This window comes from Tursiops truncatus, chromosome 15 (assembly GCF_011762595.2).
Source record: "Tursiops truncatus isolate mTurTru1 chromosome 15, mTurTru1.mat.Y, whole genome shotgun sequence".
Lineage (NCBI taxonomy): Eukaryota > Metazoa > Chordata > Mammalia > Artiodactyla > Delphinidae > Tursiops > Tursiops truncatus.
This window is the reverse complement of record NC_047048.1, coordinates 15,701,966-15,726,005: the sequence shown is the minus strand read 5'-3', so window position 1 is coordinate 15,726,005 and position 24,040 is coordinate 15,701,966. Positions and strand designations below refer to the sequence as shown.

The 24,040-nt window shown below is 51.3% G+C and overlaps 1 protein-coding gene across 1 annotated transcript; it reads left to right on the top strand.

Annotated features, from left to right (window-relative positions):
- Nucleotides 1–629: 629 nt before the first annotated feature.
- Nucleotides 630–13,051, top strand: FBRS (fibrosin). Its single transcript, XM_033841165.2, has 18 exons — nt 630–2,174; nt 2,456–2,635; nt 3,375–3,410; nt 3,531–3,560; nt 4,621–4,669; nt 4,761–5,061; nt 6,431–6,732; nt 6,938–7,143; nt 7,259–7,303; nt 7,581–7,676; nt 7,913–7,981; nt 8,762–8,791; nt 9,172–9,243; nt 9,554–9,674; nt 9,780–9,860; nt 10,763–10,846; nt 10,972–11,179; nt 11,278–13,051. The coding sequence occupies exons 1-18, from the start codon at nt 1,719–1,721 to the stop codon at nt 11,864–11,866; spliced, it is 2,955 nt and encodes a 984-aa protein (XP_033697056.1). The 5' UTR covers nt 630–1,718; the 3' UTR covers nt 11,867–13,051.
- The last annotated feature ends 10,989 nt before the right edge of the window (nt 13,052–24,040 follow it).

The following is a 24,040-nucleotide window of genomic DNA, read 5'->3' as shown; positions in this document are numbered from 1 at the left end:
GTGCCCGGCACTGTTTCTTTCTTGTTAGCACGCGGAGACCACAGGCCAGCACTCTCCCACTGCACCGAGCGATAAATGGGATGCGGTTTCCTTCCCGCGCGGCTGGCGCTCTCAAAGCACGCCGCGTGCTCTAGCCACCACGCACGGCGGGGGATCCTACTGAGCTGCCAGCCGGATGGTGGTATCACCAAGCGCGTGCGCGAGAAGCCAGGCTGCCTGTGGGCTAAGCCAAGCAGCGGAAAGGGAGAGAAGCCGTTGCTGGCTGTCGACTGGGACCTTCCGCGACCGCGCGCCGCCCAGCGGCCAACCGTCCCCTAGGCCTCGCGCACTACATCCAGATCCTCGCCTTGACGCCGTCAGGAGACGGGCCAATGAACGAAGAGCAGGAAGAGGCGGGGTCATCTGGAGAACCGCCCCAAGCACCTACTTCTAACCAGTCGAGTCACAAGACTTGATGAAGGGCGGAGCTAATCTGACATACCCAATCCAAGATTTGAGGGCGGTTACATATTACTCACGCCCCCTAGTTTGACTCCGCCCTTCGTCTTGACGTACACTTCTCAACCTATCAACGACTAAGGCTGTAGAGGGGTGAGGGGGAAGGGGGCGGAGAGTGGGAGGAGGCCGAGAGAGGAAGGAGGCGTAGGCTGAGAAGGAAGAGGGAGGAGGGGCAGGGAAGTCCTGGCGGAGAAGAGGCCCAAGACTCCAAGGGAGACGACAGGAGGGTGAGCTGGAGTTCCCTCGCTGCCCAACAGCCGTTTCGGATCCCTTAAGACGCAAGTCAGACAGAGACGGAGGAAAGGAGGAAGAGACTTTTATGTCGGCAGACAGACAAGCTTTACCCGTCACCGTTGCCTCACATCCGGGGCTTTGGAGGGCTGGCCCCCGCGGCCCCGCCCCCCCCCTCGCGCCTTTCATGGCGACCGGAGGCGGAGGCTGGAAGAGCTGGGCCTGGAAGAGGCCCCTTTAAATCTCCTTAAAGGGGTGGCCACTGATCTCGGCGGACTACAACGCCAGCCTTTAAAGGGGAAGGCACCGAACCAGATGCTGACAAATTGAGAACTGTACTGTTGGGAGAAGTGGAGCTAGTGGGAATTCTCACCGCCACTTCTCCTCCACGCAAGAAGTCCTTTAAATTCAACTTAAAGGGGAAGTGGCCGCTTGTGGAGGACTAGAAACTAACTTCCGAGCCCTTAAAGGGGTGGCCTGGTGTTTGGAGAACCCTGGACTCTTTAAAGGGGTGGCCTCTTTTAGCCGGCGGACTTGAGGCACTTTTAAAGGGGAGGTCTGCGTTTCGGGGCGAGCTTTCGGCCCCTGGTAAAGGGGTGGCCCTTCCTCTTCCTCGGGGAGAGTTGTCTCGACCCCTGGCAGGGGGCGGCCACCGAACTAGGCCGGTCGGACACCGTTGGGTCGTCTTAAAGGGGCCAGGGGCTGGACAGCTTGAGGCCTTGCCTTAAAGGGACGACCGCCCCGTTTTCGCCGTCTCGGCCCCGCCGGCCCCGCAGGGGGGGCTCTCAGGCTTGTCGCCCCGGGGGCGGCGCCGGCTCCCCGGGCCTTGGCCTTGGGGCAAGCTCGGGGCCAGCAGATCCTGCTTTAAAGGGGAAGCCGTGGCCCTCTCGTCCCTGTGCAGCCGCCAGCGCCGCGCCTGCGACCCCGGGCCTCCGGACAGGCCGTTTCGGGGCCCGCCGCCTCCGGATGCGGCGCTGAGGGCGGTCGCCATGGAGACGGCAGCGGCCGCGGCTCCGGGCCCGGGCTGGGCCGCTGAGGGGGAGCGGCGGCGGCGGCGCTGCTCGCGCCGAGACCGAGACCGGGAGCAGCGGCGCCGCCGAGGTCCCGGCGGCGACGCGCCCCGGGCCCTGTTGGCCGCCCCGCGCGGCTCCTCGTCGTCGTCGTCGCCGCCGCCGCCCGCCAGGCCCTGGTCGTCAGCTTCGTCTGGAGAGCGGCCCGGAGGCCCGAGACGGCGGCGGCCGCGTCCTAGGCCTCGGCCCCCGCGACCCCGAGCTCGGAAGCGGCCTGCTGGCTCGGGCAGCCGCGGGGAGGAAGAGGAGGAGGAGGAGGAGGGGGGCGCAGACGATGGGGAGGCTGAGGAGGAGCCTGAGGAGGAAGAAGAAGAAGAGGAGGACTTGATCGATGGCTTCGCCATCGCCAGCTTCGCCAGCCTCGAGGCCTTGCAGGTGGGGCCTGATGGGGCCGGGGACCTTTTCAGAGGGCCAGAGAGAAGAGTACGGTGCCTGGAGGGGGTGGAGTTGAGGGGGGAATGCTGGCACCCCAAACCAGAGCAACCGGCTCCTCTGGCCAGGCTGCTGCCCCACCCTGGGGTGGGAGGAGGTAGAGCTAGTCTCCAGGGACCAACCAGGTTACCTGGCCTGAGAGCCACTTTGGTAGCCTGGTCACCCCTAGAGAGGTCGGAGCTTTCCTTTCTCCATCTACTGTAGTTCCACCTTCTCCTCTACAGAAGGATGCGTCTCTTCAGCCCCCAGAGCGACTGGAGCATCGGCTGAAGCATTCTGGGAAGCGGAAGAGGGGGGGCTCCAGTGGGGCAACTGGGGAACCAGGGGACAGCTCTGATCGAGAGCCTGGCCGGCCCTCTGGGGATCGGGCCCGAAAATGGCCCAATAAGCGGAGAAGGAAAGAGGTGAGCTTGTCCCAAATCCCTGTCCTTTAAAACTCTCTGCAGAATGTTCTTCACATAGATCCATTTTCCGTCAGCAGTGCTGCTAATGGTAAACAGTGACCCCAGTCTCTAAGGGCAAAGAGAAAGGCAGAGCAAATTTGAGCTTCCACTGCCCCATCCAGGTCTGACAAAGACATGTCCGCAGTCAGACTTGCCTGCTTTTGGCCAACACTATGTCTGCCTCAAAACATATTGATAATTCAGAAATATAGCAGAGGGACTTAGTTGAATCATAAGTTAGATAGGGTGTCTGCACACCTTTTCAAGTCGGTGTCAGTATAGCAGGAAAGAAGCAGCCTTTGAGCAATTACCTAGACGAAAACCTGAGAAGCAACAGAAGGCAGAGATCTGGGAGAGATGCTGCAGAAGCCCACATGAGGAAGCCACTCATTCTGTCTGGGGGATGGGAGGAGGGTTGTGGTTAGGGAAAGCCCCCTGGGATGTCTTAGTCAGGCCTTGAAGGATAGTCATAAGTTTGCTAAGAAGAGAAACAGGGCTAAGTTGTTTTGGGCGAAAACACAGAGATGTGAGAATCTGGTATATTTGAAAAATTGCCAGAGCATTGAGAACAAGGGTGGGCAGTAGAAAGGGATTGAGAATAGGTCATGAGGGGCCTTGAGTGCCTTGCCGGGCAGTTTAGACTTTATCCAAAGGCCTCGCCAGTCAGCCTCCCTTACCTCTGGACTCTGGTCTTTCTCAGGCCTCCTCCCGTCATTCTCCGGAAGCTGGATACATAGTAAGTGCTCTCCACCTGTACCAGCCCCTCCCCTTTCGCTCCCTGTCTGAAATTCCCCTCTCAACCTTTGCCCCCACTCCTCTTCCCTCTTGTGACACCTCTGTCTTTCCTTCTCCCCAGTGTGACGCGGAAAGCGATCTGGACGAGAGGGTGAGTGGGGCTAGAACTTGTTGGGTGGGCAGTATTACAGCTTGTAAAATGAACTGCAGCTTAAAAGTTTCCTTGTGCAGCAGACAGAGTCTCCCCTTAAGTGGGGAACGTGTGTTAGGTTGAGCCAGAATTAGATTTTTAGGGAGGAAGTATGGAGCAGGGGATTGAGAAAGTAAGTGACAAATTATATTTGGTAACTAGAGCCAGTTGACCAAAGAATCAAAGGCCCATGCCTTGCTCTGCCATCCTTTCCAAAGCCCTTGGAGATACCAGTGTTCTCCACGGAAACCTGGAGTGGCTGTGGAATCCAGTTGGTCCTTCCTGCTAGCCATTAGTCTGTTCCTGTAGATTAGAGTCTGAGCTGAGACGATGGTCATGGCAGTGAGAACACTAAACCATTGTAGTCAGTTTAAGAATATATCCTGTAAAGGTATATTTCATTTTATCCTTAGGGCTGATGTGCTAATTTTGAAACAGTGTGTTCTAACGGTTGGTGCTGTACTCCTGTAACTAACTAAATTTGTACTCCCTGATGTGTGTCTTGCTGTAGTTTAAAAAGTTGGCTGGACAGGAACTGTGGTGAAACAAATAGTACTTGTCTATCCAAACGGGGCAGCCACTATTGGAAGAATAGCGGCCCATTCTCAAGAGAACCTGCAAGTCTGAGTTTTTAATGAGGAATCTCCAGATTTCTAAATATAAGCAATTAGTTTAAGAATTTTGCTAACGTTTATGGACCAAACAAATCTATAAGCCAGGTAGGCATCTGAGCCAGCAGTTAGTGATATCTGACATTTTTGATTTGCTTGTTTCTCTGCTACTTCCATGCTGCCTCAGTTCAGTCCTCCCAACCTATCAGATTCTCAGGCTCAGTTGCTCTACCCTTTTCCCCAAGCATAGGGCCCCCTAGAGCCCACAATCTTTGGTGGATTTCAGCTAAGTTGATGGAATAGACTTGTCACCACTACCAGTTCCTAGCAGACTCCAGAGGCTGTTGGCCTTCCTGAGTGAGGGCCCGACCTGACCAGAACCTGACCCTGTCCCTGTCCTTCTTCCCCAGGTCTCCGATGATGACCTTGACCCGTCCTTTACTGTCTCAACCAGCAAAGGTTGGTCCCAAGGGCTGGGGTTGGAGACAAGGGAGGGAAATTGGGTGAGCGTGGACCTCAACTGAATATATCTGCTGTCCTGCCTTCACAGCCTCGGGCCCCCATGGCGCCTTCAATGGGAACTGTGAAGCAAAACTCTCCGTAGTCCCTAAAGTGTCGGGCCTGGAGCGGAGCCAGGAACAGCCCCCAGGGCCCGACCCGCTGCTAGTGCCTTTCCCCCCGAAGGAACCACCGCCTCCACCGGCCCCTCGGCCTCCTATCTCACCCCCTGCACCCTTGCCGGCCGCCCCCAGTCTGCCACCCCCACCCCAGCCCCAGCTGCAGCTTCGGGTCTCGCCTTTCGGCCTCCGCACTTCCCCCTATGGCAGCAGCCTGGACCTCAGCACTGGCAGGTGAGTGGTCCAGGGGTTTGGCCTGGTCTGGAAAGGCCTGGTCATTTTGGTGTCAGCCCCTGCATTCTGTGGCTGGGATATGGGATGGTACCTGTGGGATATGACTTGAAAAGGGATTCGGAGGCTAAAAAGTTTGAGAGATGCTGGGTGGAACAAATCTGAAGAGATTACTACAGGACTTATCAGAACCCTTATATATTCACATAGAGGGGAATCCAGTTTGTGTCGTTTCCCAATCTTATTTGCTGGTGAGACATTTTCGCAAGGCACATCTGCTAGGTATAGTGTTCTTTGGAACATACTTTGGGAAATGCTGACATCATGATTAAGAGTGCTGGCTTTGGTGTCAGTCAGACCTGGATTCAAATTCTTGTTCTGCCACTTAATGGCTGTGTGATTTTCGACAAGTCACTTAACCTCTCTGAGCCTTGATTTCTTCTTTCTGTAAAGTGAAATAATAGTACCTTCATTGTAAAGCTGTTGTGAGGATTAATTACGAATTAATGCAGTGTTTCCCAAAGTGTGTACGCTCTTTGTTAGTGGTATGTAAGTGCATTTTAGATGTTATGCGAGTAAAATTTTTTCAGCTCTGATGTGCTTTAAAAAAATATAAATAGTTCCTCAATCCCTTTATTTCACGTGTTACTGCTTGGTGAGACTAAGTAAAAACAAACTGAGTTAAGTTAAAGAAGTAAACGGTACAGGGGGTTCCATGGATGCGGCAGCAATTGGGAAGGTGATGTGGAATGTTGGAGACTTGGATTAGCATATAAAGCAGGTGACAGCACTTGGCCTACAGTAAGTGCTCACTAAAGGGTAAGAATCACTGACACTGTTATTATCATCGATGCTGTCTTTGTTATTATTGTTATCATCATTATCATTCTCTTATTATTGGGAAAACTAAGGCTCAGAGAGGGGCAGTGACTTGCTCAAGGTCACCCAGGGTGTTAATGGCAAGATGGGCCTAGAATTCAGGTCTCCTGACTCCTAGGCCAGGCCAGGGCGGTGCTGCTTCCACTGTCTTAGGGTGGGAACCCAGGTGGCCTGTCGTAATTAAGCGTCAAAGTGAACGATACGTTTTGTGCTGTGGTCGAGTCAGAAAAGGGAAAGTCACGTGGCCAGAGGCGTCAGAGGCAGCTGTGTGGAAAAAGAGACCTAGAGATGGAGAGAGGGGGCTGTTGGGTGTGGGAGGTACCTCAGTCTGAGGCTGGGTTCTCCGGGTCGGCGGGTGGGGGTCCTGGGGGCCAGGTTCTACCACCTTCCATGTTGGAGAACCAGGGTCAAGGTATCGCCCAGGCTTCTGACCCCCTCCCGTCAGAGCTGGCACCTCCCAACCCCTCACTCATCTCCCCACTTCTCTCCCCAGCTCTTCACGGCCGCCCCCCAAGGCCCCGGCCCCTCCCGTGGCTCAGCCTCCCCCCTCATCATCCTCTTCGTCCTCTTCCTCCTCATCTGCCTCCTCCTCGTCCGCGCAGCTCACCCACCGGCCCCCGACGCCCTCACTGCCCCTGCCTTTGTCCACCCACAGCTTCCCCCCACCCGGGCTGCGGCCCGCACCCCCACCCCCCCACCCCTCCTTATTCTCCCCTGGCCCCGCCCTGCCCCCGCCCCCTCCCCTGCTGCAGGTGCCAGGGCACCCTGGGGCCTCAGCCGCTAACGCCCTTTCTGGTGAGTTTGGGGTCCTGGCCGGGGGGTGGGGGGCCATGGCCCCGGGCTTGGGCCCAGTTGGCTTCGGGGCATCTGGACCTTAGCAAGCAGCAGGGCGTGAGGAGGGAGCGGCCCAAAGCCAGAAGGGAAGGCCAGTCACCCGGGCCCAAGGAGGCTGACACGGTGGCTACAGATGTTAAAGCCTTCTCCCCCTCCCCTCCCACAGAGCAGGACCTGATCGGCCAGGACCTGAACTCTCGCTACCTGAATGCCCAGGGTGGCCCCGAGGTGGTGGGGGCAGGGGGCTCTGCCCGGCCCCTGGCCTTCCAGTTCCACCAGCACAACCACCAGCACCAGCACACCCACCAGCACACCCACCAGCACTTCACCCCTTACCCCCCGGGCCTGCTGCCACCCCACGGCCCCCACATGGTGAGCTCCTCATTGGGCCGGTGATGAGGCTCAGAGACCTGGGGGGAGGGTATGGCTTCCAGGGGAAGGCCCTGGGTTCCTGGCTGGCAGCTTACTCTTCCCTTCTCTTCCCTAGTTTGAGAAATATCCAGGAAAGATGGAAGGCCTTTTCCGGCATAATGTGAGTGTGTGAGAGTGTGTGTGTGGGTGTGTGGGTGTGTGGGTGTGTGGGTGGGTGTGTGGTGTGGGTGTGTGGTGTGTGTGGTGTGTGGGCATGGATGCATCAATGCTTGTGGCCCTGATTGTTGGGGTCCAGTCTTCAGCTTCAAAAGCAAGAGCTTTGAGCCTGGGAGAGCTCCCTGGGGGGGATTTAGGGTGGAGGCCAGAGGACTGATGGGCAGACCGCAGATGGGCTGCACCTCCACCCCCAGCTTGGACTAGTCCCCTTCTCTCCACAGCCGTACACGGCCTTCCCTCCCGCAGTGCCCGGCCTACCTCCGGGCCTCCCGCCGGCTGTCTCCTTTGGCTCCCTGCAGGGGGCCTTCCAGCCCAAGGTGAGCTCCCAATCCAGACGACACCACCACCTCCCACCCCTTACAAACCCGGATACCCCTGGATCCATTTACCTTCCCATTCCCCAAAACCATGCCCATCCTCCTGCCCTCCCCTTGTGGACCCAGGTTTCTCCAAAGCCATGCTCCCTCCCTGTCCCAGCCCCCAGCTTGGTTTTAGATCCCTCTTATGCCTGGTGTCAGCTCTCCTGACTGATCCCTCCACTCCCCTTTCCCAGAGCACGAACCCCGAGCTGCCACCACGACTGGGGCCAGTGCCGAGCGGGCTTCCCCAAAAGGGGACACAGGTGAGGGGGGCCAAGGCAGGTCCTCGGGCAGCTGGAAGATCTGTTGAGGGAGAGCAGGGTTGACTTGAGAGTGAACCACTGATTCCTCCCTTTAATATATGGTCAGGGGTGTCTCTGAGGACCTGAGAAGAGGGAATTTCTATAAATGAAGGATTTCTCAGGCATGAGGGATAGGAATTTCATGAAGTTGCCCCAGAAATAAGATTCCTAGGATGGTGGTTTTTGTAGGGGTTTTCAAATTTTTTAAGTCACAGCACTCATTTTTTCAAATGATATCATACCAGGAAGTTCTGTCCATAAAACAATGAAAAGATAAGCTGCTTCTTTGTGAAGTGACGTGGGGAGCAGCCTTAAAGCCCAGGGCTTTGGGAACATCTTGAAAAGCACAGGATCTGTTTCCTAAAGGAGAGACTAGACCAGAGGTTTTCCAGCTTCTTTTAACAATAGTAAAGGCTTTTTTCTAAAGAAATCTTAAGCAGATCTTCATTATATAAAGCTGTTTATCAGATAGCTACTCTTCTTCTCTGAGAAACCTGTCCTGCCTGCCCACTAACCCACTCCACAGCCTTCCAAGCAGGGCACCTCCTTGGAGCCAGGTTCAGTAACTTGGTGCTGGAGGGGAGGTGCCTGGAGTGGGAGAGATGGGGAAAGGAAAGGTTTGAGGGAGCCGCACACGGTCTCAGGGAGGTGTTTGGGGGGGCATTGGGGACTGTGGAGATGAGGTGCCCAGGTCAGTAAACAGGTCTGAACTGCTGCCAATCTCTGCTTTGCTATTCCCAGATCCCTGACCATTTCCGGCCACCTTTGAGGGTGAGTTTGGTGAGGACCTCAGGCTGCATGAGGCTGGGGGCTGGCGTCAGGGTGTTTGTGTGAGGGGAGGGTCTTGCTTGGGAATAAGCAAGAAGCCCAAGACGTGGAGGCAGCCAGATGTGGAACAGCAGGAAGCGAAAGGCTTGCAAACCGCAGACCTGGGTTCAGACACAGCTGGCCGTGGGACCTTGGGCAAGACAGTTTATCTCTCTGAGCCTCAGTTTCCTAGGCTGTGAAATGAACCTAGTCATCCCTCAGGTGTAGGGGTGATGAGTGGGGACGTTGTGTGGCAAGGCTGGGCCCAGGGCCAGGTCTGGAGTGGGTGATGAGTGAACATTCTTTCCTTCCCTTTCCCTTTGGTCATCCTTCTGGGGCGGCAGAAACCAGGGAAGTGGTGTGCCATGCACGTGCGCGTGGCTTACATGATCCTGAGACACCAGGAAAAGATGAAGGTACTGGGGCTGGAGGGCTGGGGAGAGTGGGCCTGCCTGAGCTCTGGGCGTCTACCTTCAGCAGAGCTTGGCAGAATCTTGGCCAGAAATGTTCCCTCCTGTCCCTGGTCACTGCCTGAGCAAGTCCACAGTTAGCACTAGGTTCTCTTGCTAACTGGGGGGTGGTCAGAGAAGGCTCTGAGAGAGGCAGAGGCCCACCCAAGCCCTGTCTTGGCGCCAGGCAGCCCTCGGAGGGGGCCTCGGGGTGGAAGAGCAAGAGCGGGACCACACCTGGCTCCTCACTCACTGCCCCTCTCCCTGTCCCACGCAGGGCGACTCCCACAAGCTTGACTTTCGGAACGACCTCCTGCCCTGCCTTCCGGGGCCCTATGGGGCCCTGCCCCCTGGGCAGGAGCTCTCCCACCCGGCCGCCTCCCTCTTCACTGCGACTGGTGAGTCTGGCCAGCCCTCTCTGGGCCTGAGGTTGCCCACCTGTAGCCCGAGGCCCACCTTGCGTCCACTCAGCCTCATCAGAATCTCCCGCCTCTCCGCCCCAGGTGCCGTCCACGCTGCAGCCAACCCTTTCACGGCAGCTCCCGGGGCCCACGGACCCTTTCTGAGCCCCAGCACCCACATTGGTAAGAGCCAAAGGCATGTTGGGCAACCTAAGCCTTGTCCCTGAGTTCCAGGAGGTGTTAAGCTGGGGATAGAAGTTAGACCTGAGAGGCAGCTGGAATGGAGGGTAGACCTGGTTCCACTTGCTTTGTGACCTTGGGCAGGTTACTCTACCCCCTCTGAGCCTTGATCTCATCCTCTGTAAAATGGGATAGGGAAGGGCAGAGTAATCGCCAATCCCTGACAGCTCAGTCACTGTCTCTGAAACTAGCCAGTGGTAGTGGGGAGTGTGCCACCTGGGAGAGTGGGGTGGAGGAAGGCTGTGCAGGCCCAGCGGAGAGCATGGTCACTGGCTCCCAGTGATCTTGGCAGGCTTCTTGGGGAGATTTATCCTGGGTTTGGATGGACGAGGAGGAGTTGAGCCGGCTGGCCTAGGAAAAGGTGTTCCTAGAAGAGGAATTGTGAGGTTCCCGCAGCTTGCTAGTTACATGTTCTGACTGGCTATGTGACATATATATGAAGTTAGGGTCAGGTTGGGAGCAGCCCTGCATGCAGGTGGGAGGAAGCTAGCTGAGGCCTTCAGGCGAGTGGCTTGCTGTAGAGCTGGTCTGGGTGGCTGGTGTCGGGGGCTGTGGGGTAAGAGCCTGACCTCTGGAGTCAGAGGCCCTGGATTGGGGGTTCCACTCACTGGTTAGATGACCATTGATTGGCAAGTTACTTCACCTCTCTGAGCCTGTTTAATCATCTTTAAGTGGGAATGCTCCCGTCTGCCTCATGGAGCTTGTGAGGTTAAACAACACGTTGCACCTTAAAGCTCAGTGCTTTTCTGGGGCCTGCTTGGTGATCAGCCTCTTCCCTGCCAGTCCTTGATGCCTGCTCAGAGCCGGCCGCCCAATGCTCTGACCATCCCCCTTTTCTCCTACAGATCCCTTTGGGCGTCCCACAAGCTTCGCCTCCTTGGCTGCCCTCTCCAACGGGGCCTTTGGAGGCCTGGGCAGCCCCACATTCAGTGAGTGCTGGGCGGGGTGGGGTGGGGGCAGTGGGCTCCTGTGCTCAGGCAGGGGACTGGGAGGATGCCTGAGTGGGACCTCCCACTCCTGGCTCCCATCACTTTCTACTTTGTCTTCTGTCTAGACTCCGGCGCCGTCTTTGCCCAGAAAGAAAGCCCAGGGGCCCCACCAGCCTTCGCCTCCCCGCCAGACCCATGGGGCCGCCTGCACCGCAGTCCTCTGGCCTTTCCTGCCTGGGTCCGGCCCCCTGAGGCCGCCCGGACACCAGGCTCAGACAAGGAGCGGCCTGTGGAGCGGAGGGAGCCCTCTCTCACTAAGGAGGAGAAAGACAGGTGTGCTTCCCTGCCAGCCCCCACCTGCCCTGCCCTCCTCCCTCCCTTACCTCAGTCCAACCTCCGGAGTACCTTCATCCTCTCCTCCCTGCCCCCAGGGACCTCCCCTTCTCACGGCCCCAGCTCCGAGTTTCTCCTGCTACTCCCAAGGCGCGGGCTGGCGAGGAAGGGGCCAGGCCAGCCAAGGAATCGGTGCGGGTAAAGGAAGAGCGGAAGGAGGAGGCTGCTGCTGCCGCCGCCGCCGCTGCTGCTGCCGCCGCCGCCGCCGCCGCCGCTGCCGCTGCCACCACCACCGGGCCTCAAGGCCTTCACCTGCTGTTTGAGAGGCCCCGGCCACCCCCCTTTCTGGGCCCTAGTCCTCCAGAGCGCTGTGCTGGCTTCCTGGAGCCAGCCTGGTTGGCAGGGCCCCCTCGCCTCTCTAGGCCACCCCGCTTCTATGAGGCGGGTGAGGAGCTGACTGGACCAGGGGCTGTGGCTGCTGCCCGCCTCTACGGTCTAGAGCCTGCCCATCCCCTGCTATACAGCCGCTTGGCTCCACCGCCGCCACCAGCTGCGGCCCCGGGAACCCCTCACCTTCTCAGCAAGACCCCGCCAGGAGCCCTTTTGGGGGCACCACCTCCGCTTGTGCCCGCCCCTCGGCCTAGTTCCCCACCTCGGGCCCCTGGCCCAACCCGGGCTGACAGGTGAGGGAAGGGGAGGGGCAGGGGCATAGCTCCATCCCCCTTTTCTTTTGACAAGGTCCTAGAGCTGAGGTTTCAAGCCGGGGCTGGAGGGCAGAGGTCATGACCTCACCAGCCACCTCTGAGGTCGTGGAATCTGGGAGCAGTAAGCCCCAACCCCCACTGGATCAAGCATCAGTTGGATCTTGGGGTCACTGGGAGGGCAGAGGTCACAAGCCTTTAGAGAGGTGTGTGTGTACATGAGAGTGGGGGTCATTTCAGAGGTCATAGCTCGTGATCTCCTGAGGTGCACCATCGCCCCTTCTGAGGGCCCCTAGGCCCTTGGCCTGCCTCCCCAAGGGCTCACTAAGCCAGAGGCCAAAGTGCCCCCCTCCTCTTCACCTACCACCCAAGTCCTCATGCCCTCTCAGGGCTGGGGGAGGAGGGGCTAAAGGAAGGGGGGTTCCATGTACATATTTATCTCCTCTTCCACATAGCCCCCCAGACCTTTTGTACATTTTTACAGGGGTGCCCCTCCCAATAATCCCCCTTCCTGGTTAATTAAATCCTAAGACTGGTGCTGTGTTCCTAGCCTCTGGCCTCTCTGTGGGGGGAGGGGGGATTGCAGTGGGGAGAGCTGGGAGGGAACAGGCAGGAACCCAGGGCTTATCCCTGGAAATCTGGGGCCCAGCAGGAGGCGGACCAACAGGAAAAGGGACCTGGGTACCTAGGCTAGAGAGAAGGGCAAGTGCTTCCTGCTTGGCTGTCAGCCCAGGTTCCCCCCACCTGTTCCTGTTACCTCTGTGTGCCCCCATCCCCAAAGGCGCAACCTCTAAGCCTCAGACTCCACCTTAGTGGCTTGGTCCCCCCCACTCTATTTCCAAGTGCCCCCAGGATTCCTGGACCTTGCTCTCCAGAACCCTGTTCCCCAGAACCCTGCCGCAGGCTCCTTAAGGGGGGCCAGAGAAGGTCACCATGTACCACACACCAAAGAAGGGGGTTGGCCCGGGGGTGGGCAACACAGGCAGCTTCTTCAGCAGCCTCTTGGCAGCAGCCCCAGCCTTCCCAAAGCAGCAGGTGCCCCCAGGCTGGGGCCCAACCTAGAAGGCAGGGGTTGGTTTAACAAAAACATAACATTGACTTTTTTCCCCAGTGGGACTTATTCTGTAACATGACTTGCGGATATTTATATAAAAATGAGTGTTACAATGAGGCCCCTTGGCTCCTCTTTGTGTGTGGGTCACCTGGGGGGGATTGGGCTGGGTCCTGGGGTTGGGGAGGGATGAGGACAATATTGTCCATGTCCTGATGAAGGTTTTCCCCTCCTTCCCACCTGGGCAATTTGTTCTACTTCTGGATGGATGGATTGGAGTGTTGGGCACTGAAGTTTTTCACATTTTTCTGCAGTCCAGGAGTACATATTCCAGTTGACCCTTGAACACGGGTTTGAACTGCACAGGTCCACTTACACGTGGTTTTATTCCCAATAAATACTTCATACAGTACCACATGATCAATGGTTGGTTGAATCTGTGGATGTGGGACCACAGATATGGAGAGCCAACTATGGGACTTGAGCATCTGAGGATTTTGGTATCCATGGCAGGTCCTGGAATCAATACCCCAGGGTCAACTGTGTGTAAGATTCAAGCAATAGGGCTTCCCTGGTGGTGCAGTGGTTGAGAATCTGCCTGCCAATGCAGGGGACACGGGTTCGAACCCTGGTCTGGGAAGATCCCACATGCCACGGAGCAACTGGGCCCGTGAGCCACAGCTACTAAACCTGTGCGTCTGGAGCCTGTGCTGTGCTCCGCAACGAGAGAGGCCGCAATAGAGGCCCGTGCACCGTGATGAAGAGTGGCTCTCGCTTGCCGCAACTAGAGAAAGCCCTCGCACAGAAACGAAGACCCAACACAGCCAAAAATAAATAAATTAATTAATTTAAAAAATACTTTATAAAAAAGAAAGATTCAAGCAATAAAGACAGCAAAACTAGATCTCCCGTTCACGTGTCAACATACCCCAGCCCTGCACCCTTCCCAAGGTAACCACTGTCAGTCATTTGGTATTTGTGTTTACCTGCACATATATATGAACATGGATAGTAGTTAATGTTAGAAAAGATAAAAGATCTATAATTTTTAAAAAATCAGTATTGGTTTTTCTTTTATACATGGTCATTATAAAACAGTTCAAATACACAGAAATACATGAGAAAGTGCCTCATGATCCCATTCCTCAGAGATGCCACTGTTAACTGTTGGGCATATTCTTCCAGTTATTTTACTAACTGTATGCTCAAAATGTAATGAAAAAAATGGGATCCTGTGAAATGTACTATTTTACAACTGTCTTTTTACACTTAACATCATTCTTTGATGTAATCATAAAAACCAAGTGACGACTAAACTGAGCTAGAGAAGCTGGCTCCCACCCGAGCCACCCAGAATTGACTTGTTCCGAGTATACCCATCACCTTAGGAAAGATGCATCCAACACTCTCTGCTACCACCACACACGCCCAAGACTTCTAGGGAGGACTCAGGTCTATCTTGCTCCAACAAGTCAGAAACGGGTTGACCAGGAGAAACTTGGCTTGCAGACAATATTTCACCTGGCAGTCCTTGTTTTCAGCTTCTCTTGAAAAATCCAAAGATCTGTTAACATTGTACCTGCTCTCCCTATGACTGTCACTTGAGATGGGGCGTATTCTCTCCAGATTGTCACTGTCCTTTCCACTCTATTGTCTAGGAATGGGGCATTGGCATGATTCAGGGCACTTCCCTGGTCCCTGTAAGCATTTGGGTATGGTATTCTCAGTGAAATATTTTCTAGATACATATATCCAACCTCTCCTAGATCTCTCCCGCAAGTACCTCAGATCTCTGATGCTGCACACCACCCCACCCCTACTCCATTTCCACCTCTGAGAGTTTCACCAGCACCAAAGTCAGAAACCTCCCTCTGTCTGATTCCCTGTCTGCACTGCCTCTTATTCTTTCAACTGCTGTTCGCTTCATCTATCATGCCAGGCGCTGAACTAGTGACTGGGGATACAGAGGTAAACAAAACAAAAGTCCAGCTTTCCTGGAGCTTACATGCTACTGTGAGAGAGGAGCAATAAACTCATACGAGAAGAAAGAGTGAAGGGAAAGAATCCCAAGGGCTATACCTTGTTAGGGCCTATCCTCAATAACCATTGTCTTCCATTGACCCATCTCTGGTTCTGACCCTAACTTATGCAGCTCCTTAGGCAGAGGTAAAAGGACAGTCCAGAAACGACTGTCAACATTGGGGAAATACAAAACAAAACCCAAATCATTCACCATCAGGCTGCTATTTGGAAATGTGTTTCTTTGTTCTGAATGAGCTCAGCAGAGTAGCTGTGTAATCTTAAGCAGTGTGCTCATTTCTGTGCCATGGTTTCCTTATTTGCAAAATGGAGGGTTTTAAAAACAAATTTACTGATATATAATTCACATACCGTACAATTCAACCTGTCTTTTATGACTGGCTTCTTTCACTTAGCATTATGGTCTCAAGGTTCATCCCTGTCGTAGCTTGCATCAGTACTTCTTTCTGTTTTATTGCCAAGTAACATTCTCCATTTTATGGATATGCCACATTGTGTTTATCCATTCTTCAGTTGATGAACATTTGGGTTGTTTCTTTTGACTATTACGAATAATGCGGCTGTGAATATCTGTGTGCAAGTTTTTGTATGAATGCATGTTTTCAATTTTCTTAGGTATATACTTTGGAGCGGAATTGCTGGGTCATATGGTGGCTCTACATTTAGTATTTTGGGGAATGGCCAAACTAGTTTCCAAAGTGGCTGAACTATTTTACATTCCCACCAACAATATATGAACCTGGAGTTTTAATGGTTTCTTCTACCATTACTGCATGAATTTGCTACGTTAGTAAGCATAAAGTTCTTAGAACTGTGTCTGGCACAGGGTACATGCTCCAAGAACGACTGCTGTCATTGCTGGTGATGCCTTTCTGATCAGAAACCGTAAAAAAGAACTTAAAAGCTTTTGCACAGCAAAGGAAACCATAAATAAAATGAAAAGACAACCCTCAGAATGGGAGAAAATATTTGAAAATGAAGCAACCGACAAGGGATTAATCTCCAAAATATGCAAGCAGCTCATGCAGCTCAATATCAAAAAAACAAATAACCCAATCAAAAAAATGGGCAGAAGACCTAAACAGACATTTCTCCAAAGACAACATACAGACGACTAAAAAGATGCTCAACATCAATAATTATTAGAGAAATGCAAATAAAAACTACAATGAGGTATCACCTCACACCGGTCAGAATTGCCATCACCCAAAAAATTACAAACAATAAATGCTGGAGAGGGTGTGGAGAAAAGGGAAACCTCCTACACTGTTGGTGGGAATGTAAATTGGTACAGCCACTATGGAGAACAGTATGGAGCTTCCTTAAAAAACTAAAACTAGGGCTACCATATGATTCAGCAATCCCACTCCTGGGCATATATCCAGAGAAAACCATAATTCAAAAAGATGCATGCACCTCAGTGTTCATCGCAGCACTATTTACAATAGCTAGGACATGGAAGCAAACTAAATGTCCATCAACAGAAGAATGGATAAAGAAGATGTGGTACACATATACAATGGAATATTACTCAGCCATAAAAAAGAATGAAATAATGCTATTTTGCAGCAACATGGATGGACCTAGAGACTGTCATACTGAGTGAAGTAAGTCAGACAGAGGAAGACAAATATCGTATGATATCACTTATATGTGGAATCTAAAAAAAGGGTCCAGATGAATGTATCTACAAAACAGAAATAGAGTTACAGATGTAGAAAACAAACTTATGGTTACCAGGGGATAAGGGGGTGGGGGGGTGTGTGGAGGGATAAGTTGGGAGATTGGGGTGGACATATACACACTACTATATCTAAAATAGATAACTAATAAGGACCTACTGTATAGCACAGGGAACTCTACTCAATACTTTGTAATGGCCTATATGGGAAAAGAATCTAAAAAAGAGTGCATATATGTATATGTATAACTGATTCACTTTGCTGTACACCTGAAACTAACACAATATTGTAAATCAACTATACTCCAATAAAAATTTAAAGAAAAAAAGAAAGAAACCTTAAGAAAGAGATTTTTAGAGATTGATGAAAGAGAATGCTTAGTTACGAGCAGTTTGCTGGGGAAGCACATCTTTCAAAATGGGCTTTGGGGTGGGAAGCATCTACCAATGAGCATAGAAGAGGGAAGGAGGGATCTGAGCCAGTGGAGAACACAGGTTTAGAGCCTTTTACATCAGATATAACGGGGTTTGAATTTGGTTTCCACCAACCAAAGCTCTGTGTCTTGGTGTAGTTGCAGCCTCTTTCCATGGTTGGACAAAGAAGAAAAATGACAATCTTAGCCCACAGTTTCACTGTGATGGTTACAGGGGAATAATGCATGTAAAGGGTGCCTAGCATAGAATTTAGTACACAGTGAACATTCATTCACTAAATGAGAGTGTTGTTATTGATTGTAGTTGGAAGGATTCAAAATAATTTCCCTATTTCAAGATGGGGAAATTGAAGTTCAGAAAAGTTATATGACTTACGGATTCAGGAGAAGAAAGGAGACATTCTTATGTGGAGATGTTAAAAAAATAAACTTCATTATTCAGAAATTTTAGATTTATAGAAAAATTGAAAAGATTGTACTGAGGGTTCCTGTATGTCCCCCCACTCAGTCCTCTATTAACATCTCACGTTTGTTACAATTAATGAATCAGTACTGATACATTATTATTATTAAGTCTATACTTTTTTCAGATTTCCTTAGTTTTTATCTAATGCCCTTTGTCTGTCCCAGTGTCATCATGTCTCCTTAGGCTTCTCTTGACTGTGAGTTTTCCAGGTTTCCTTGTTTTCTTTTCTTTTTTCTTTTTTTTTGGCATAATGTAGTGATTTTATTTTATTTTATTTTATTTATTTATTTACTTATTTTTGGCTGTGCTGGGTCTTCGTTGCTGTGTACGGGCTTTCTCTAGTTGTGGCGAGAGGGAGCTACTCTTTGTTGTGGTGTGTGGGCTTCTCATTGCAGTGGCTTCTCTTGTTGTGGAGCACGGGCTCTAGAGTGCAGGCTCAGTAGTTGTGGCGCACGGGCTTAGTTGCTCCGCGGCATGTGGGATCTTCCCAGACCAGGGCTTGAACCCGTGTCCCCTGCATTGGCAGGCAGATTCTTAACCACTGCGCCACCGGGGAAGCCCCTTGTTTCCTTTTTTTTGTGTGTGTGTTTTTTAAATTAATTAATTTATTTTTGGCTGCGTTGGGTCTTCGTTGCTGCGCGCAGGCTTTCTCTAGTTGCGATGAGTGGAGGCTACTCCGCAGCGGTGCGCGGTTTTCTCATTGCGGTGGCTTCTCTTGTTGCAGAACACCGGCTCTAGGCACGCGGGCTTCAGTAGTTGTGGCTCACGGGCTCTAGAGCGCAGGCTCAGTAGTTGTGATGCACGGGCTTAGTTGCTCCGCGGCATGTGGGATCTTCCCGGACCAGGGCTCGAACCTGTGTCCCCTGCATTGGCAGGCGGATTCTTAGCCATTGCGCCACCAGGGAAATCCCAGGTTTCCTTGTTTTTGATGATCTTGACAACTTTGAGGATTACTGGTCAGGTATTTTATAAAATGTCCCTTAATTGAGATTTGTGTGTTGTTTTCCCTAGAAGTAGACTAGAGGTTATAGGTTTGGGGAGTAGGCAGAGGTAAAATGCCATTTTCATCTCATCATATCAAGGGTACATGCCTTCAAGATGATTTATCACTTTTTTTAATTTGCAATTTTTTTTTCAGGTTGTATTTATTTATTTATTGGCACCACACAGCATGCGGGATCTTAGTTCCCTGACCAGGAATTGAACCCGTGCCCCCTGCAGTGGAAGCACGGAGTCCTAATGACTGGATCACCAGGGAAGGCCCAAGATGATTTATCACTGTTGATGTTAACTTTAATCACCTGGCTGAGGTAGTGCTTGTCAGATTCCACTGTAAAATTACTCTTTTCCTCCTTTCCCTATCCTACTCTTAGGAAGGAAGTCACTATGCACAGCCCAGACTACAGGAGTTGAGACATTATGCTCCACCTCCTTGAGGGCAAAAATATCTACATAAACTATTTGGAATTCTTCTGTATGGTAAGAATTTATTTATTCAATCATTTATTTATATTATATTATGATGGTTTTCTGGATATTCATTTTATACTTTAGGTTAAACACTAGTACTACTTTAATTATTACTCTCCAGTTTTCAGTTGGCTCCTGTGTCCCTTTGATGTACCCCCATCATTGTGGTTTTTTTTTTAAAATAAATTTATTTATTTATTTATGGCTGTGTTGGGTCTTCGTTTCTGTGCGAGGGCTTTCTCTAGTTGTGGCAAGCGGGGGCCACTCTTCATCGCGGTGCGCGGGCCTCTCACTGTTGTGGCCTCTCTTGCTGCGGAGCACAGGCTCCAGATGCGCAGGCTCAGTAGTTGTGGCTCACGGGCCTAGTTGCTCCGCGGCCTGTGGGATCTTCCCAGACCAGGGTTCGAACCCGTGTCCCCTGCATTGGCAGGCTGATTCTCAACCACTGCGCCACCAGGGAAGCCCCATTGTGTTTTTTATTCTGGGTGTTTTGGGTTTTTTTAGCAGAGACTTACTTTTTATTATTATCCTTTTATGTTTTTGGATTTTTGTCTCATGTGCATGTATTATCTGCTTTTACGCCTAGGGTAATTAACATTAAAGTTTGTAGGTTATTTAAAAAGGTAGAATAAAAAGTTTTCTTCCTTCCTCTGACCCTCCTACCCTGCTCCATTTCCCCTTCCCCGGAGACATCATTTGATTTCTTGTTTGTTTCTGCAGAACAATTCCTTTTTTTCTTTCTTTTAAACAAGTGTTTACATATAGTACATGCTGTTCAGCACATTGCTGTTTTCAACTAACAATCTCTTTTGGGTTATTCCATTTCAAGCACATAGAAATCCATTTCTATTTTAGTCTCTACATAGTATTCCATTGTAAGGCTATACCATAATGTATTTAACCAGTCTCCATCAATGGACACATTTACGTTCTTTTTAGTGTTTTACTAGAATAAGGAGTGCTGCAGTGAATACCCACATCTTTGCATACTTGAGCAAATAAACCTGCAGGATCAGTTTCTAGACAAGGAATTGCTAAGCCAGAGTACGTGCTTTCAAGATTTAGATGCTGCTAAATTGTCCTCCACAAACCTTTCACCAATTTTCATTCTCACCAACAGTGTATGAGAGGACCTGTTTCTCCACACCCTTGCTAACATGGAGAAGTAACAAGCGATTTTTTTTTTTTTTTTCTGTACGCGGCCTCTCACTGCTGTGGCCTCTCCCGTCGCGGAGCACAGGCTCCGGACGCGCAGGCTCAGCGGCCATGGCTCACGGGCCCAGCCGCTCCACGGCATGTGGGATCTTCCCGGACCGGGGCACGAACCCGCGTTCCCTGCACTGGCAGACGGACTCTCAACCACTGCGCCACCAGGGAAGCCCATAAGCTTTTTGATCTTTGTTAATCTGATAGGTGAAAGATGGTGACTCACTGAAGTTTTAATTTGCATTTCTTTTATTATGAGTGAAGCTGAACATCTTGTCAGACGTTTACAAATCACTTGTATTCTCCTTTTCTGTGAATTGTCTCTTCAGATCCTCTGCCCATTCCCCCCTCCCCTGCCCTTTAGACTTTTTCTAATCTTTGTTTTGTGCCTCAGTGAAAGCTACTCATTCATTAAGTCCATCAATATTTATTATCTACGGTGTTATAGCAACATGCAGTGAACAAAAAAGACAAAGGTATTTTTCTCTGGGAGATTAAAATTCTAGAGGGGGCAGAAAGAGTAAAGAAATAAATATATGTCAGTTGGCGATAACTGTTAAGGAAAAAGAGTAGAATATAGGCTAGAAAGTTCTGGGGTGCTATTTTCTCTTATTTTTTTCAACATTTATTTATTCATTTATTTTTTGGCTGCACTGGGTCTTAGTTGCGGCACCTGGGATCTTTTGTTGCAGTGTGCAGGCTTCTCTCTAGTTGTGGAGCTCAGGCTTAGTTGCCCCTCAGCATGTGGTATCTTAGTTCCCTAACCAGGGGTCCAACTGGCATCCGCTGCATTGCAAGACGGAGTTTTAAACACTGGACCACCAGGGAAGTCCCTGGTGTGCAATTTTCTATAGAGAGATCAAAGAAGGTTTCTCTAAGGGATGCCAAGGGCAGAGTGGGAATGAAGTGAGGAAAGGAATCATGCAATACCTGGGAGAGGAATGCTTGAGGCAGAGGGAGGAGCAGGGTGAAGTCCTTGAGGTGGAAATGTGCTGGGTGAGCTGGAGGATCAGCCAGGGGACCAGTGTGGCTAGAGCAGAGTGAGTGAGAGGGAGAGGGATGGGAGATGAGATCCAAGAGGTGTGCGGGGACGAGATCGTGTAGGACCTGGCAGGCCTTTGTAGGGACTTGAGGATTTTGGCTTCTACTCTGAGTGAGATGCTAGCCATTACAGTTTATTTAGGCTGTACTTTTTTTTTTTTTTTTTTGAGAATTTCAGAACAGTGGAAAGACATTACCTGATTTAGTTTTTTAAAGGACCACACAACGGCACAACAGTAAGGTCTGTGAAGGGGGTTGTTACAGTCCACACGTGATGGGGGCATTTCCCATCATTAGCCTGTTCTAACTGGACTATTTAGGGGCCTAGCCTGCTTTAAGCAAATCCAATGTGTGAAAATCCAGATGGACCTAAGTTTCTCTAAGGGACAAGGTGGTCATTGCCATAGGCATGTGCTCAGTGTGGAGAGGGTAATGCAGAGATCCCAAGCCTCTCTGCATATAAATAAGCCCCACCCTTTTTCCCATCGGAAGTAATCATCTCCCTAAAGCTTATCCACCGCACCTCTAGAGGTGCCTCCTGCTGACACATTCAGGCAAGGTCATAAAAATTTGTGTTCAAGAATGTTCCCAGGGGGCTTCCCTGGTGGCGCAGTGGTTGAGAGTTCGCCTACCGATGCCGGGGACGCGGGTTCGTGCCCCGGTCCGGGAAGATCCCACATGCCGCGGAACGGCTGGGCCCGTGAGCCATGGTCGCTGAGCCTGCGCGTCCGGAGCCTGTGCTCCGCAACGGGAGAGGCCACAACAGTGAGAGGCCCGCGTACCGCCAAAAAAAAAAAAAGAATGTTCCCAGGGACTTCCCTGGTGGCACAGTGGTTAAGACTCCAGGCTCCCAATTCAGGGAGCCTGGGTTTGATCCCTGGTCAGGGACCTAGATCCCACATGCATGCCGCAACTAAGCAGCCAGAGAGCCACAACTAAGACCTGGTGCAACTAAATAAATAAAATAAATAAATAAAGCAAATATTAAAGGGGCTTCCCTGATGGCGCAGTGGTTAAGAATCCTCCTGCCAATGCAGGGGACCCGCGTTCCAGCCTTGCTCTGGAAAGATCCCACATGCCGCGCAGCAGCTAAGCCTGTGGGCCACAACTACTGAACCTGCGCTCTAGAGCCCATGAGCCACAACTACTGAAGCCCACGCGTCCCGGAGCCTGTGTTCCTCAACAAGAGAAGCCACCGCAATGAGAACCCCATGCACCACAACAAACAGTAGCCCCTGCTCACCGCAACTAAAGAAAGCTCGCATGCAGCAACGAAGACCCAACGCAGCCAAAAATTAATTAATTAATTTTTAAAAGAAGAAGTGAGTTGGAACTTTTAAAAAAATAAATAAATAATTTTTTTTTTAAAAAAAAGAATGTTCCCAGAATTAGATAGTGGTAGTAGTTGCATAACTTTGTGAATATACTAAAACCCCAGACCCTTGAATTGTATACTTTAAAAGGGTGAACTTATGGTATATGAATTATAAGTCAATAATAATAGTAATGTTCCCGGAAACCCTGTTTGTTATCGTGGAAAGACTGGAAACAACCCAAATGTCTAGCCACAGGCATCTGTTAAACTTGTAGGATCATCAATGGATAAATATGGAACAGTTAACAAGAATGAGGTATGTCTGTACTGGTTGGTGTGGCAGATAAGGAAAGCTCCCTGTGACGTAGTGTTAAGTTAAAAAAATTAAGGGAAGGGCTTCCCTGGTGGCGCAGTGGTTGAGAGTCCGCCTGCCGATGCAGGGGACGCGGGTTCGTGCCCCGGTCTGGGAGGATCCCACATGCCGCGGAGCGGCTGTGCCCGTGAGCCATGGCCGCTGAGCCTGCGCGTCCGGAGCCTGTGCTCCACAATGGGAGAGGCCACGGCAGTGAGAGGCCCGCGTACCGCAAAAAAAAAAAAAAAATATTAAGGGAAGAACTGTGTGTATAGTTTGCTACCATGTATGTGAGAAAAGTATATATCTATGCATGCATAGAGTGTTTCTAGAAAGATATTTGAGAATTGCTCAATAGGAACTTCTAGGGAGTGGAGATAGGGTTTCACCTTTACGGATCATGTTCTACTCTTTCTACTTAAAACATATATATTTATATGTAAAACTTTTACAAAAACATAAAATTTAATTATCACAACAAAAATTAAAAATACAAAAATTGGGAGAGGAATGTTTCAGGCAGAAGGGGGAGCAGTGCCCAGCCAGTCCTTGAGGTGGGAGCGTGCTGGGTGAGCTGGAGCCTCAGCGAGGGGAGTCGTGTGGGCTGTTGCCGGCTACCGAGTGAAGAAGAGCCTGGGAGCAGTGTTTGTGGAGCACTTTCTGCATGCCAGGCATTTCGCTGTGGGGTTGTGCGTGGGCAGTGGTGGGTAAGACTGACAAATGCCTTCACCAAGCTGCTAGTTCCTCCCAAGCCCTCCCACCAACTGGTGGGAGGCCCTGCCCTGGCTCTTGGAGGGAGTCCTCTCTTGCCTTCCTTCCCCCCTTCTCCCACCTTTTCTCCAGGACCCATCAAATCCAGAGTAGGCTTGAGCTGAGTGACCTTGAGCCAATGACTTTACCTTTCTGAACCTTAGTTCCCTCATCCGCAAAATGAGAATAGTAATACAGCGTATCTCAATGGAGTTGCTGTGAGAATCACTGGTGTTCTAAAAATGGTTAAGATGGTTACTGATATTAGACTGCCTCTAGCACCAGCTTGCTTGAGTTGGTTATTTAATACTAAGAATGTAATGCCCACGAGGCTTGCTTGCAAGGCAGGTAAGA